General features: G+C 42.9%; 2 protein-coding genes across 2 annotated transcripts; one reads left to right on the forward strand and one right to left on the reverse strand.

The window, feature by feature from the left end:
• The first annotated feature begins 646 nt into the window (after positions 1-646).
• Positions 647-10,201, forward strand: LOC306776235 (solute carrier family 35 member E1-like). Its single transcript, XM_079266858.1, has 6 exons — positions 647-987; positions 3,191-3,261; positions 4,953-5,090; positions 5,570-5,695; positions 5,804-6,049; positions 6,550-10,201. The coding sequence occupies exons 1-6, from the start codon at positions 660-662 to the stop codon at positions 6,775-6,777; spliced, it is 1,137 nt and encodes a 378-aa protein (XP_079122984.1). The 5' UTR covers positions 647-659; the 3' UTR covers positions 6,778-10,201.
• Positions 10,202-12,455: 2,254 nt separating this feature from the next.
• On the reverse strand, positions 12,456-14,388 carry LOC306776037 (prostaglandin E2 receptor EP4 subtype-like; the record flags this gene model as incomplete). Its single annotated transcript, XM_079266623.1, has 2 exons — positions 12,456-12,785; positions 13,597-14,388. 2 exons carry the CDS (start codon positions 14,386-14,388, stop codon positions 12,456-12,458), a joined length of 1,122 nt encoding a protein of 373 aa, XP_079122749.1.
• Between the last annotated feature and the right edge of the window lie 1,223 nt (positions 14,389-15,611).

Here is a 15,611-nt window from a genome sequence, read left to right on the forward strand (position 1 = left end):
TGTACAGAAATTAGCCTTTTGTGTTCCATTGAATGCAGAAGAGAACATATTTGCTACTTAGTCCTTTAAGTGGACATGTTGATATGTGTTAATAAAAAAATCTGAAGAAATTGTGATTGTCTTCTTTGTACTTGTTTATTGCTTGCTCTTTGCAATTACTTTTTTTTAACCTAACTGGCAAATGAATTTCCACAGTGCAGAATCTGCATGCACATCACTCTTTTTGGCAACAACATTCCTATGCTCATGCGAAAAAGGACATTCTGAAAAAAATACAAGGAGCCTACATTTCACAATGTCATGGTTATGTATATTTATTATTGTTAGCTATTTCACAATGAGTTTCATTTTGAACACGTTCAGGGAATGGGTCATCGCTTCTTAGGCGTTTCAAAGTTTTAAATGCATTTGTTTTTATTTGTTATTTTAATCTATATTTAAATGGTTGATTATATGAATTCAAACGCCAAGATCTACCATTTTGAATGCAGCTCACAGCAGATAAATTCAATAAACGCACGTCCTTAAAAATGCTTTTATTCTGAAACGTGCCACCGGAAGCTAAGCGTACCCTTCATTGTTGGTAGTCGCGGGGCGCCTCCCTCCCCCAATGAGCCAGACAGGCACATCGCCGGTGACTCGTCACTCCGCGCTGGAAGATGGCTGCGGCGGACCGGCCCCCTGTTAAGGAAGGGTTCCGGATAGTGTTCCTGTGTGTGGGCTGGTACACAGTCAGCTCGGGGGGCAACATCGTTAACAAAATCATCCTCAATGGATTCCCGTACCCGGTCACGGTCTCCCTGTTTCACATCATCTCTATCGTCGTCTTCCTGCCGCCGTTGTTGCGGGCATGGGGTGTCCCCAAAACAGAACTGCCGAGCAAGTACTACCAGTGGTACATCCTGCCTTTGGCTTTCGGGAAATACTTTGCATCTGTGTCGGCACACTTCAGCATATGGAAAGTACCGGTTTCATACGCGCACACCGGTGAGTACGGGCCGTTTGACTTCATACGATGTGATAACGTGAGGCCACCTGGGTGACTTGATGATGTGTCCGTACCGTCAGCTGATGTTAGCTTCGCAGCTAGCGCCGGACAACTTACACCAACGTTTACCTAGCTCGTGGGCCCCGCGGTGGTGTGGCGTGGTGGAGGTCGTGAACAGACAGGCTTTCATGAAGTTAATGGAGTCACCGTGGGTCCTCTAACTACTAATTGGTCAGCTTTAGGCTCCATTTAAGCATTTATAACTAGCTGCTGTTAGCTAGCTAACGTTAGCCAACTTAATTAGGGCTGATACACGAGCTAACGTTACGTCAGGAGGAGGGTCCAGCACTGAACCTGTACTGCGGTCTGTGATCTCTGACTGCAGGCTCTCAGTTCCTAATTTATTTAATAGATGTTGTCCTGAGATAGACCATGTGGAATACTATTGGGTTACTAGCTGTGGAATTTAATAACGCTAGCTGTCCTTGTGCAAGTTATACTCTGTTAACTTAACGTTACACCTAGCTGAAACTAATTCACTCTGATACAACAGTCCTCCATTAAATCCTCCTTGGCGGTTATCATGTTAAGTTTACGTTGAAACAGTTTTTCATTCAACTTTGGAGTCTTCTTGGCGGCAGCAGTGTGTGATGAGATGTTGCTAAACTGTTGTCCTCCCTACTTCGGTGTCAGTTCGTGTAGACTTGATAAAGGAAGCACCTTTCAGTATAAAGCATCACAACTTAGAGCCTCAATCATTACCTTATGGTTGAATCTGTGAAACAGCCTTCATGACAGTAGCGCCTATTAATAGACTGCTTTACATAATGAAGTGGAAATTGTACCCCATCTACACCCCTTTAATGCTCCCTGGTTGTTTTAGCACCTAATTTGGGTGTTGTCACTGCCATGTCAATACAATCTGAGTCAGTCTTAACTGGTTTTAGCAGCTAAAACGACTCAAGTGAAAACATTCCATCAATTCCCATCTGTACGTTGACTGTGACAATGTGAAATGTACAATACATTTTTAGTTGAAACTATTTCGAGAGGTGTTGATTCAACCTGATGATCATTTTGGTGGCTGCAGTTTGTGGTGCTGTTGAGCTGTGTTGTGTTATAGTGAGAGGTGTTTCTCATATGAAGTGTACCCTCATGGTAAGAATGGGCTGACAGGAATAAAGAGTGACTCCTAAAACCCAGAAATGATTGAGCATTATTGTCACAAAGTCAATGTTTTTTTAAGAGTGGGTTTTGTTCTACGATAAAGCTGTTGCGTGTCTTAAAAAAGGCAGTTGCTGGCTAAATGAGACGACAAAACGTCATCAGGCCTACAAGTCCGCCTTCACAGCCTCGTTGTGTGTACTCAAGCCACAGTGGTGTAGTTCATTCGTAGCCTTAACTAGCTCAACGTTACATGTTTATCTTCTGGTGGTTGCATTTACGCTTCAATATTTATCAATGTGTTTTTTACTTATGAAGATAATCTTGCTGCACAAAACATTAAGTATCATAAGCTTGTGCTCAGAGCTTATTTTCTGCAATATTCCAAAATCCAGAGGAGAAATCCCACTGGTGCTGTGTTGAGGAAACCAGTGCGAGGCTCACTTCAGCGGTTGCCCCACCGAAATACATTGTCCCTCATCTCGCCTATTTGAAACACCACCAATGTTATAAAGTTCAACTGCACCATAACACAACTCCAGCCTCTTAAATAAACATTACACCCTTCATATTTACTGCATTTGCTAGATGTAGAAAATAAACCGGCTACTGAGTGTAACTATGACTTATATAATAGTCCTAGTACGGTAAATAGACTTCAGATATAAGTATCTTTCATCTGTTTTGACCTCTGACACTATTTGAGAGTCACAGTTGTAATGTCAATATATCTCTAAACTTTTGAAAGCTGCTTCACTTGTGGATGGCAGTGCTGAATCTAGTTTTGATGTTTCCCGGTCTGAAAGTATGTCTTGTTGATCCTTTTTTTAAATGATCAGGGTGTCTCCAATCTTGAGTAAAGCTCGGTCATTGTTGTTGGTAACGCACACCAGAAACACTCGGTGACGCCGTGCAATAGTGTTGTGTTTGACGTAGGAGCATTTCATTCTCCAAACATATTTACTCTCGTGCTACCTGATGCTGCTGAATGGCATTACAAACTGCTTCTTATACTTCTTTTGTTCTTTCCTCACACAGTCAAAGCTACAATGCCAATATGGGTGGTGCTGTTATCAAGAATCATCATGAAGGAGAAGCAAACCACAAAGGTGAGTCAGTCCGACGGCAAACGAGGCACAAGGCCCGCTCTGTTCCAGCCTCAGGCCGCGTGTCAGCGGTGGTGATGTGGCACAGTACTGCGTCTCGTGTTACATGTTAGTCCCTGGGGGGGGTCCCGCTGCCGGGGGGGGGGGGGGGGGGGTCAGGTCTTATTTTCACAAGTCATCCATATTCACCTGTTAAATCTGCTTAATGAGGGCAACGTTTACAGCATTTGACATCTCTGGAATAAAGCTACATCTTACAGTCTAGGTTTGCTAAATGTGAATGAGGAAACCTGCTGAGCCTCACATCAGCTCGTCATGTTTCCCGTACAGTTCAGTGTTCAGACAGGCCGGGTCCACAGGCCGGAGCGTGCGTGTGCGTGTGCGTGTGCGTGTGCGTGTGCGTGTGTGTGTGCGTGTGTGTGCGCGTGTGTGCGCGTGTGTGCGCGTGTGTGTGCGTGTGTGTGTGTGTGTGTGTGTGTGTGTGTGAGTGAGAGAGAAGAGATCTTGTTTGAGAAGAAGCAGGCCGCTCTGTGCTGTACTGAAGAACCGTCAGACCACTGACTACTACTTTGTAAAAAAACGATGCATCTCAGTTGAGTGTTTGTACTGGACTCGGCTTTGTTAAATGACGGATGTTCAAACATCATAAAGTGTATAAAATATACTCAGCAGCCACATGACGTAAAAACAAGCATCATAAAAGAGCTTATGGTAGACCTGTTGTATTGGATTGCGTTAGAGTGCACAAGTGTACCTAATAAAGTGGACACTGTAGGTTTTCTAAAGAACAGAGTACGCAGGACTAAACATTCGTATCATCCAACTTTTCCTTTTGAGTGCAAAAAGCCTTCAGGATGAATTTCCCAAATAAGTTGGGAATCGTGAAATAGGACAGAAATCTGTGTCTCCGCCGAAATAGCCGAGGCCTCTCCATTTTAAAGGTTACAAAGAAGAAAACCAGCCGAGTTAAGTCATCTGATCCATCAGCGTGATCGGTGTGTTAGCAGGAGATAGTATTAAGCTGTGTTTAACAAGTTGTTACGCAAAGTTTGTTTCTCGCAGCATATCCTGTTTGAGAATGTTTAATCATCAACCCACAAAGGAGAGAGATGCTTAAAGACACAGTCCACAGATACATGTTACTTGTGTTTTCTGAATTTTGTGTACGAGACCACTTACATGGACAATAAAGCTGAGGGCAGTGTGATGTGTTGATGGCAGTAAAGTGTCAGAGCAGGTTTTTCTCAGTGTCTCGTGTGGTTGGTTTGAGGAGAGGAGAGTGGGTGAGTGAGTGGATGCATAAGTGGGTTTTATAACAACTGCATGTCTCATTTATCGTGATCCAACATTTTCAAAATGCAAATAAGACCTGTGGGGTGTGTGTGTGGTCTCAGATAGAGGGGTTCGTATTTCCACTTTTCTTCAGGAGGTTGTGCTTTGAATTTAAGGCTCAGGGGAATGTTGGAAATACAGTTTCTATGCAGAAAACCAGAGGTTCTGTGAAAATGATTTGTTGTTGATCAAATAATGTACAACTTTTATTTTCTCACTCATTTGAGGAGGGGTGCTACAAACAATTACCTTGATTGGGGAAACAATCCCTGATTTTTCAAACGATGTTTTGATATAAACTATACAGTGTTTCTCTTGGTTTCCGCTGACTCTGCCCTCCGTCTCTGTGGTCCTCGTCGTAGGTTTACGTGTCGCTCATCCCCATCATTGGAGGAGTGCTGCTGGCCACAGCCACTGAGCTGTCCTTTGATGTTTCCGGACTCATCAGTGCTCTGGCTGCCACGCTCTGCTTCTCTCTGCAGAACATCTTCTCCAAGAAGGTAACTCGTTGTCGGGCCGGTGTGTGTGTGTGCCACATGATGAGGGGAGGAGGGTAAATGAAACATGATTACTTCTTGGTGGTTTGCTGTGAAACACCTGAAACGGACGTCCTGGTTTGTGAAGTTGTGTGTGTGTGACTGTGTGTTTTAAAAGGGAAGTGGCCGGAAGAGCAACTCGATTCCACATGTGACCCATAACTATCATCCTAAAAGTGTTTCTCTTTAGATTATGACCATATGTGTCCGGTTGCTGCATTTTACTGACCCTTGCACAAATCGTCCTTCTGACTCCGTGATCGTTTTGTTTTTATAACATCAAAGTGAAAGAGCAAAATCACATTTATTAATGTCGGAGTGGACAACAGGAAGTATCGTAACAATAAAAACCTAATAAAATTCTATACATCTTCCTCTCCTTCGCTAGTGCAGTTGTTTCTTTTTCTACCACATTGTTCTGAACTGATCCTGCCTCTGTAAAGGTGCTGCGCGACACAAATATCCACCACTTGAGGCTGCTCAACATCCTGGGCTTTAATGCTGTTATCTTCATGGTGCCCACCTGGGTTCTGGTGGATCTCTCGGTGTTTCTTGTTAACGGAGATCTGGTGAGTAGCGGTACCGTCTTTCTCGTGACATTTACACCGCCTGTGGCGGTGGTGGGAGCTTGTTTCATGACCCTGAACGTAGCCTGACCCTCGCTGCTTTCCTTACAGGCAGACGTCTCCGGATGGACGGGTACGTTTGTCCTCCTGCTCATCAGTGGCTTCTGCAACTTCGCTCAGAACGTCATCGCCTTCAGCGTGCTGAACATCGTCAGCCCGCTCAGCTACGCCGTCGCCAACGCCACCAAGAGGATCATGGTCATTAGCATCTCGCTGCTGATGCTGCGCAACCCGGTCTCCCTCACAAACGTCATGGGCATGATGACGGCCATTGTCGGGGTCTTCCTCTACAACAAGGTGAGTCAGCCTGACCACTTGGAACTAGGAAAGAGGAGAGGCAGAAGTTAAAGGAGACGAGCATAATTTATCTTCTGTTGTTCCTCTTTGACTGAAAACTCATCAGCCATCTCCACCAGTGTACGTGTGACAAACTAATATCAGGAGATGATGTTGTAGACATTTATGGAGGTTATTCTGCAGTTTACAGTTGTTCTTGATGCCTTGGCCTTACTTTGTGGTAACTTTGCATAATAATGCATTCTTTTCCAGAGCAACCAGCTGCCACTTTGTGCTGTTTATGTTCGCTGCACTTTCGTCCATTCACACTTGTTCTTTCTTAAACTGCCAGAAAGCAGTTTCTTTATCTTTCGCTCTCCGTCCAACTGAAATGTAAAACGTTAAGTTACGCTTCCTCTTGGAGAAACATTTGACCCAAACTATTTAGGATCCACTGTGCAGTGCCAGAGAACCAAAGACACCCTGTCATTTAAAATCCATTTGCCCTTCTCTGCCAACAGGCCAAGTATGACGCTAACAAGGAGAAGAAGAAGCTGCCGAGCACCAATCAGGACCTGGTGTCCTTTGACAACCCGGCGCTGGAGAAGGTCCAGGCCAACGGGTCAGTGACTTTCCCCCACGGCTCAGAGCAGCAGCACAACTGGAACAACGTGCTGACCGACCACTTCCAGTACAGCCGGCAGGCCTACACGACAAACTACAACAGCAACCACCAGTACGTGGTGTGAAGGGAGGAGTCTGTCCTCGATCTGGGGGGCTGTCACAGACATTACTGTGTAGGCCCCCCCCCCCCCCCCCCCCAGCAGCGGGACACAGCCCGGCTCCAAACACGAGACTGAAGGCAAGTGCTGTTTGTTGTGGATAGGAAGAATGAGATGGCCAGTGACGTGACCTCTCCCACGCTCCTCCCTTTCTAAACTTCACTTTCTGACGGCTTCGCTGTGTCCTTGTTCATTGATTAGTTTGGTACCGCCTGTATGTGATGGTCCGAGAGGAAACACAACTTAAATCTCCTGTTTCCAGACAGTTTGGTGACAGATTCAGCCATGTTGTCCACACACACACGCACAGAAATGTGTCACAGCAGCTGGACATGCAGAAGGTAGTAATGAATGATTTGCACCTTACTGTCTGGAAATGTTTTGTTTTCACAACCAGAGATCATTTTGGATTTTGGGTTATTTTGTATACTTTCAGAGAAAAGGTTCTCGGCTGTAATTATTAAATGTGATCGCTAACTTGCACCGAAACAACAGTCATGTTACATTCTGTTCCAAACAAATCTCAGTGGAAGGTCTGAACATACGTCATTTTTCTACATGAGGCACCTGTAATGATGTGAGGAGAAACAATATGTTTGATTCGTTGTCCTCAGTGGATGAACCGTGTTGCAGATGGGACTTCAGCAGACGCTCACTTAAGAAACTGTAGATTCGGCCTGATGACATAATAATAAACTAAGTAGGTGTTTTTCACCGTGCTAGCACCGTGGCTTCATGAACGGCAATGTTCGTCCACCACCAGATATTCATGGTCCCCAGATGATAAATCACTCTGACTTCTCTTCTGGTGCCACCAAGAGGTTGATATTTGTGGTTTTAAGTGAAATACTGTTTAAACTTTTGGATGAATTGTTCTAGCGCCGCCACCAGCAGGTCAAAGTGTGTCCAACACTTGTGTCCATAACTGAGTTCCTGCATAACTAATGACAGTTCCCATCAGCCTCAGCTGTACTTTGTGTTTACTGTTAATGTTAGCATACTAGCATGCTAATCTAACATGGTGACTATACATGATACATGTTAGCGTCGTCATTGTGCGCATGTTAGCATGGCAACTGTAGCATTTAGACTGCACTCACTTTCCAACGTCCCTCAAAGTTACAAGTGCCTGATGAACAAAAATGCCCAAATTCCCAACATCGCGTCCACAAGAAGCTGATGCTCGAATACTTGTTGCACAAGCAGATCAGTTAACATTCAGTCACACTTGTCAGCAAGTGTTTTTAACTGCCATCTTTTCATCACACACACACACACTCAGCCTCCATGTCTTTGAACTAAGATACACTTTCAGAGTGAGACCAGTTCTTCACCCAGAACTGTCAATGACCTCACAGTGACCTCACATCTGTCCTTCTCCCCAACGTAACGATTCAGTTCACCGTTTGTTATCGTGGAGCATAAATGTAAAAGTTACATTTTTTGATTTACCAAAACAAAGCGTCCCGTCGGTATGCATAGTGTACTGTAGGAATTCTCATGTTTCATCTTTCTTAGGCACTAACCATGTACAAGTGTAATAGAGATGTTACAATTCATAGTTTTGAGATGAAGAACCATTTTCTAAATTGATTATTGGTATTTATTGATTTGCGAAGCTTCTCGGGCAGAGTGAGATTTTCTCTCCTGGTTTTCTTTTTCAGCCTGAACCAAAGCTGCGTGTTTTAGTTTTTTTAAACAGAGGCCTGGTTCCAGTTTGCACATCTTCAAACCACAACTTTTGTTCTGCAGATTGTGTTTTACTTTAACGGGACAGATGCATGCATGGAATCACAGGTTTGCTCTTGCAATTAAGGATTCAACTGTAATTGAAAAAGGTTGATCATCACTATTGTTTTCCGTCTGCAAAACTGCTAACTAATCATTTATTATTGGAAAACCTTTTTACTGCTTGAAGAACGATTTAATTTAGGAAACATCAGTCACTTGCTCTTATTGTAGGACCTCTGCAGGCTGAGCGTCTCACTGCAACAATATAAGGTTATTCTTTTCTTTTGGTGATTCAAATGTCTCGGCATTAAAAATCAACGTATTATTTCTGCTCATTTATTTTGTAAGGACAATGCTCGTTAATTAAATCTTTGTAAAAGTGCCAGTTGTAGCCTGTGAGCTTGTTTTTCCCTGCTAGATGTGGGTGAGGGGACGGTGCGGTTATTAATCTTTTTTTGGTGCGCTGTGTTTGTCTTCTCTGACAAATTACAAACACTGTCACATCATTTAGTCTGGAGGAATACGAGCTCTGTGGGGTCGGTGCGCTCTGGCCTTCCCAGAGACCAACTAGTATCGGTAATAATAATTCTTCTTTTATTTATACATAACAGTGCTGAGATGGTTTGGAGCTGACATTGCTCGTAGGATCTTGGGAACCCGTAGCTGCTCCGCTTTTCTCCAGCAGGGAATGAAATCACCACCGTCTGTTTTAACGAAGATAAAGTTGGCTGTTTTGGACTGCACGACCAGAAAACACCTGTATTTTTGTCATTTAGTGAATTACAACAGCCCTGGAACAATTATTACGGTATTATATAAAGACTGCTGCTGTAGTTTTATGTGTGTATCACACTTGGAGGCTGTACTTTGTGGTGTTGAAACACAAAAACAGAACTATTAGAAAGTTCCACCACGAACGGCAGCCTCATAAATAACAAACTGTGCTGTCAGCGTGGATCAACATGATTCATTTCATAGAGGCAACTATGAAAAATCTGATAGATGTCTCTCTGATTGTTTGGTTTTACAGCCGCACATATCCAGTATCGTTAAATGTGAATGCTCTCATCAACTCTCTTCAGGCTCGTGTTTACAGCGCCGTCCCAGACGGATGCACCGAGTGACTGCAGGACAAAGTGAAGCGTTTAACGGCTATAGCACCAGATTATTATTATTATTATTATTGATATAAGGAGACTGTGAAGAGCTTAAAGAAGAGTGGGTATCATTCGTCAAGCAACGAGAAACCTTTTTAAATGTTTATTTCACTGTAATATCCTAGTTTCTACTACTATGTGGAGAATCAGATGTCTGAAAATACTACCATATGAGTCCCGGTACTTGTTCTGAAATATTATCAGACAATAAGCAGTCATGACTTCAATGGTAAATCATGTACATTTACGGACCCTTTTTCAAAGGGCTTTGCTCTTGAAAAAGGTGGATCATTGAGAACTTAGAAAGCTGATTGTTGCCAAACTATTTTTGTAAATGTCAAAAGAGGGAAATCTGCTTCCTTTTAATCATGAATGTTTTTACAAACAGTCTAAATTAGCTTGTCGATGATGTATTTCAGTACAAAAAGCCTTTTACGACTAAAATTAAAATGGAGACTTCATCTGCATATCAGATTCAATGAATCCAGTTCAGGACTCATTGTGCCCCCCCCCCCCCCCCCCCCCCCCCCAGTGGTATTACATCATTTCACGTGAATGTCAGAGGAAAACACTTCAAATCTAAACTTATCAACGGCTGAGAAATGTGATTACATTTTATCTTGTTTGCAGGTGGGCAAGATGTTAAAATTCACAAACTACAACATGTAGGACACGTAGTTCATGAATTTCCTTCTGATTTAGACAAACATGGCTGTTTGTTTCTGTACAGTGAGCTAATTGTGTTTGCTCTCTCCTGTAAAGCTTTCAACTGGGATGTAAATGTTGAGGAATGGAGAAAGGGGAGCTTACTTTGTAAAACTTGTAAAATTATTATTTTGTACATCTGCAGTTGATCTCGAGGCAGACTTTTTACTTAACCGATGTTCATCGATTTTTATTTATGTCAAGGTACATAAATGTTGTACAGAAGTGCAGCTATGCACTGTCTTGTCTGCTTATGTTTAGTCAACGGTATTTTTAAATGTGGGGGGGGAATAAATGCATTGTGAAATACTGAACAAAGTGAATATCTTCGTTAATGTATACGTAGTTGTGCTTTTTATTGACATTTGAATGCATTAATTATGTTTTCAGCCATATTGCAGTGTCATATTTAGTGTGATTTATGTAAGCAGGTGTTAAATGTGGTACCTTTTTTAGGTTTCAGGTTCAACGAACAAGAAACAGTGTGCTGTCCTCTGAATGGCATCAAGGAACCAAAGCTATATATTCCAGTTTAAACTGGTTTCATCTCAAGTTTAAAACATCTGAAGGTCACTTAACTGGTCAGGACACGTAGGATAAATATGTGGAGGCAACTGTCTTCACCTGGAAACTCTAACTTTTAAATGGGGTTTGTGTACATACAGGAGCTGAAGAACCATAGCATAACATGAAAGATGAAATTCTTATTATTGTTTGCACACAGAGGACTTGTTTTTTAGTTGTCTGCCCCCTAGTGGCCATAAATCATTTAACACAGTATCAATTTCAGCTTCCTCAACATCAGTGCAGTGAGGAGTTTCAAAATAAATGTGAGCACTTTTTCAAGAGTGAATGAGCGCCTTCTCATTCTAGTCTTTTATCAACGGAGCCCATCAGTGCTGTGCATTCTGTCCTTAAACCGTTCAGGGAAAGAAACAAACCTGCCAAAGGTTCTGGGGAGACATTTTGAACAACATCCTGCAGATGGAGCTCAGTCGTCATCCCTGTCATGACGTTACAGTTACCAGTATGTTGCCTCCTCCTTCGCTGAAGCTCCGTGAACCACACTCTTCCCAGTGTACGACGTGCACATGTAAGTTCAGCAGCAATATGGTCCAAGTCTAGGAAACCAAAAAGAATAGTTGATGGCCAATTGAGTGTGTGACTGACTTCTTACATGCTGTTTTTTTTTTTTTATATGTTCCTCGACAGAAACAGAATCTGACCTGAAAAAACTGAAAGCTGCTGACCTCATGCACTGCTGGATAAAGGGTACAGAGTTGAATATTTCAACGTGAAATGCAACATGACATCCATTCAAGTCTAGAACAGTAGAGACAAAAGACACCAAGGCTCAAGCTAGGATCTTTAATAGGCTCCAAATATTAATTCATATAATTTAATCGGTGCTTCTCCAAGCTCATATCAGTGGTTTCAAATGTCTCTCCTGATGTAGAACTAACTTCTTGCTGGTTTAACGTGGCTGTAACTTAGAGAGGATGGGGGGGTCTGACCCTACCTAGGCCTACATGACAAAACATCTAGTAAAACCTTATGATGTCCATGCACTGTTATATGAATACATGACTTTTCGCACTGGATCTTCCAAGAGTCTCTGGTCAATTGGACCTCCAGATGAAACGAGCTGTATGTTCCTGTAGCATCACACTGATTAATTAACATGACCTGTATGGCTGATCTGGTGGCGGGAGGTGATGAAGCCAGAGCCCCGATTGTATGAGGCGAAGACGGTGAAAGGCACAACACAAAGGCTCGACCGTGTCTTATTGTTGCACTTCTGCAACATCCAAGTCACCTATTTATTCTGTCCTGCATCACTGCAGGAGACCTCTATAGATGCAGATCAGCGGTCTACTTTTATCAAATGAGTAATCTTTCAGTAACCCCGAGGGTCCTGTCCAGCTGTGGGTCGGCGGAGACGTCAGTCTTTCCATCCCACTGACGACAGCTCTGAGACAAAGTCCCCGCATCGAGCTGCTCGCAGCCTGCAGAGCACCAGACATTCATAGGTGTCAACCACGTCTTCGTTGTTTAACTCTGGCAGAGGCTCTCTGCGTTGTGCGGAGTGAATTTGACGGTGGCAGGCAGCTGAGTCATGATGTTTGCATTGCACATCAGCTGGGTGAACACGTGGCGCTCCCTCATGAGTTCGGAATAAAACTGGTTCCTTTGTGTTTTAGGAGATGAACTTCTGCGAGTGCTTCTACATCGCCTGTATAAACTGAGTAACCGTCGAAACAGGGACCTCCTGAGGAGGATGTAGATCCAGGGGTCCAGGATGGGGTTCATAGCAGCTTTCCGGATGGCAGCCAGGTTAGCAGAGTCATTTTCTGCCATTAAGTGGTTGGCAAACATACGCACCTTTTTAAGAAGAAAAACATGTCACTATAGCAAGTAAGAGTTTTTAAATACTCAACAAATTGTTAAATATCCACTGAAATATTTCCGCTGTCATTATTTGTCTGGTTTCCCAACTCAAATCAAGGTTACCATTACTTCATTTCAAGAACTATTTTAACCCTATATAGACCACATCACTGGTTCCCAAACTGTTTTGCTTTTGCATGCTTAAGACTAATACATGTGACCCATATGTTTGATATGAATAGTATGCATTTAAAATAATTCCATTTTCTTTTTGATGACCTTTGACTTTTTGGAGGTCTAAAAGGGAAACATTGTATTTAACAGGAAGGGTTTTTGAGCTACTACTATTCCTCTTCATTTATCAGACTGATGCGGCTACTTTACACATTAAGATTTTGCTGACAAAACATATCATTTTACATAATATGATGCATTAGATTAAACTATCAGGACTAGCAAAACACTAAAATTCTTGCATAATGCATGGGTAACAATAATCAAACAGTCACACTTTTATATTTGTACTTCCACAAGTTCTGCATAACTTTTACTTTTATTTTAGTATTTTTACGGTGAGGTATTGCTATTACTTAGCAAAGCATCGGAATACTTCTTCAACAATGAATTTATCGTAATGCTAAGACATGGCTAAACCTCCAGGTATAATAGTTCAACTGGACTATTCCCCTTTGGTTTCGTTTCTTGAAGGATCATTTAAACTAAGCTTTTCTTCAGGTATTTCTGTACCGCAAAGGGGATGGTATGCAACATCAATAATTTGAGTAACAATCGCGCACTGACTCACCACCAACGGGGCTGAACATGCCAGAACCACCACGGAGGTCATCAGCAGCACCGCGATCATCTGCGTCTCTGCAGCCCAGGACAGAGCACTCCACCTCTGCCCGACGCTGGCTGTGGTGACGGGTCGCTGCGCGGTCCTCTGCCGCATCAGCAGCAGCGCTCCGCACACCGCCAGGTTCAGCACGATGGTGCCCAGGATGAGCAGCAGGCTGATGACGCCGTACATGATGGAGTAAGCGGTGGCCACGGGCGTTCGTGGCCTCCATTCGATGAAGCACCACTCGCCACACGGCTGCAGCTTGCTCTTCGACATGCCCATCATCGGCAGGCAGCAGAGGAAGATGTCGCTGATGTAAATGAAGAAAAGGAACTTTTGCGCTAAGCGTCGGTCCACCCGCCACCGCTGGTAGGTGTACGGGCAGCATATAGCCAGGTACCGCTCTGCTGCCATGGCGCATATGATGCTCAGTCCTGTTAACCCGAAAAACAGCAACAAAAAGGAGTCAAACTCGCAGACACGTGGGTTCGACATCACTGCTTCGTCCAGGTAGTTGGCTATGGTGACCGGACTGGCCAGGCAGGTGCCCAGCAGGTCCGTCACCGCCAGACCGCACACCAGCGTATAGAAAGCTGAAGATTTCCTCTCCTGTCTTGATACTGAAAGGACGATTATGGCAATTAAATTCCCAATGGCGCCTCCGGCGAACATCAAAATCGGTAAAGCGATTGTCACATTCGCATGTTGATGCTTATTTGTGGAAACAGGTCCGTGCGTAAAGTTCTGGCTCTCCATCGCGAAACACACCGATAAGCTTGTGTTTGTTAATTTGGTCTTTCGTGGATTTGGGAGTGCGTATCTCCTTTTAAACAGCTGTAACTGATGAGTAGTCAGTGGGACTATTTTCTCGAGTCTCATCCCCTCTGCTTCCCAGAAATCCAGATGCAGTTAACCAGAGGTCGTTGCACACAGCTGTGAGCGGAGAGGTGGGGCTGTATAAGTGAAACACTCATCATCCTTACGGGATGGATGGGATACACGTTTGTTTCTCTTTCGTTCCACGCTTCATGTCTCATCCGCCGATGTGGACGTCATTACAGCGTAGTTGTGGCAACCTGTCACGAGGTCAACTTCACTGGCTGGTGAGTAAAGAAAAGAGTAAGGATAGAAGACGCTTTAATTCAGCTGACTTTTTTCACCAAGTTAGACATGAGTCATATTTGGATGCAGAAACAGTAAAAAAAAAAAATGCAACAGCTTGATCAAACTAGAAAAAGCATTTCCTGCTGAAAATGCGTTGGAATGCTGAAAGCTGAAATGAATCTCAAAAACATTGCTGAAAATAGATATCCAATTTTTAAAAAATTGCAAAAAGCTTAATAATTCAAAAAGTTGAGATTACAAATATGAAGTCATATCACCCCTCTCCTGAAAGAGCTGAACATTTTGATATTCGAACGGTTTCTGTAGCTTAAAAGAATTCCAGCGGTAGTGATATTTGTTGTAGTAGAAGTATTATTAGCAGTATAAGTATTAGTCTCATTTGAATAAGTACTAGCTGTAGCAGTGGTGATATTTGTAGTAGTAGAAGTTGTAGTCAAAGTATTAGTAATTAGTAGAAGTAGTAGTATCAGTAGTCGTAGTAATAGCTGTAGTAGTGGTCGTAGTGTTTTATATAACAGTAGTAGTAGTATAATAAGTAGTAGTAGTAGTAATAGTAAAGTCAGTTTTTGAAGTAGCAGTAGTAGTAGTACTAGTATCAGTCGTACTAATAGCTGTAGTAGTATTAGTACTGGTTATTAGTACTGGTAGTAGCAGGAATAGCAATATTAGCAGTTGTGGTATAAGTAATAATAGTAGTGGTAGTAATAGCAGTAGTGGTAGTAATAATATTTATGGTAGCAGTAATAGCAGTATAGTAATACTAGCAAAAGTTGAAGTAGTAGTAGTAGTAGTAGTAGTAGTAGTAGTAGTAATACTAGAAATATTAGCAATAGTAGTAGTTGTCGCAGTATTAG

The sequence above is a fragment of the Melanostigma gelatinosum genome, assembly GCF_949748355.1.
Source record: "Melanostigma gelatinosum genome assembly, chromosome: 4".
Taxonomy (NCBI): domain Eukaryota; kingdom Metazoa; phylum Chordata; class Actinopteri; order Perciformes; family Zoarcidae; genus Melanostigma; species Melanostigma gelatinosum.

Bases quoted from the DNA above. Each gene is read 5' to 3' on its own strand.
- LOC306776235 (XM_079266858.1), top strand. From the start codon at position 660: ATGGCTGCGGCGGACCGGCCCCCTGTTAAGGAAGGGTTCCGGATAGTG. The intron at 5,091-5,569 runs GTAACTCGTTGT...GCCTCTGTAAAG, and splicing joins AGAACATCTTCTCCAAGAAG to GTGCTGCGCGACACAAATAT. The intron at 6,050-6,549 runs GTGAGTCAGCCT...CTCTGCCAACAG, and splicing joins GGGTCTTCCTCTACAACAAG to GCCAAGTATGACGCTAACAA.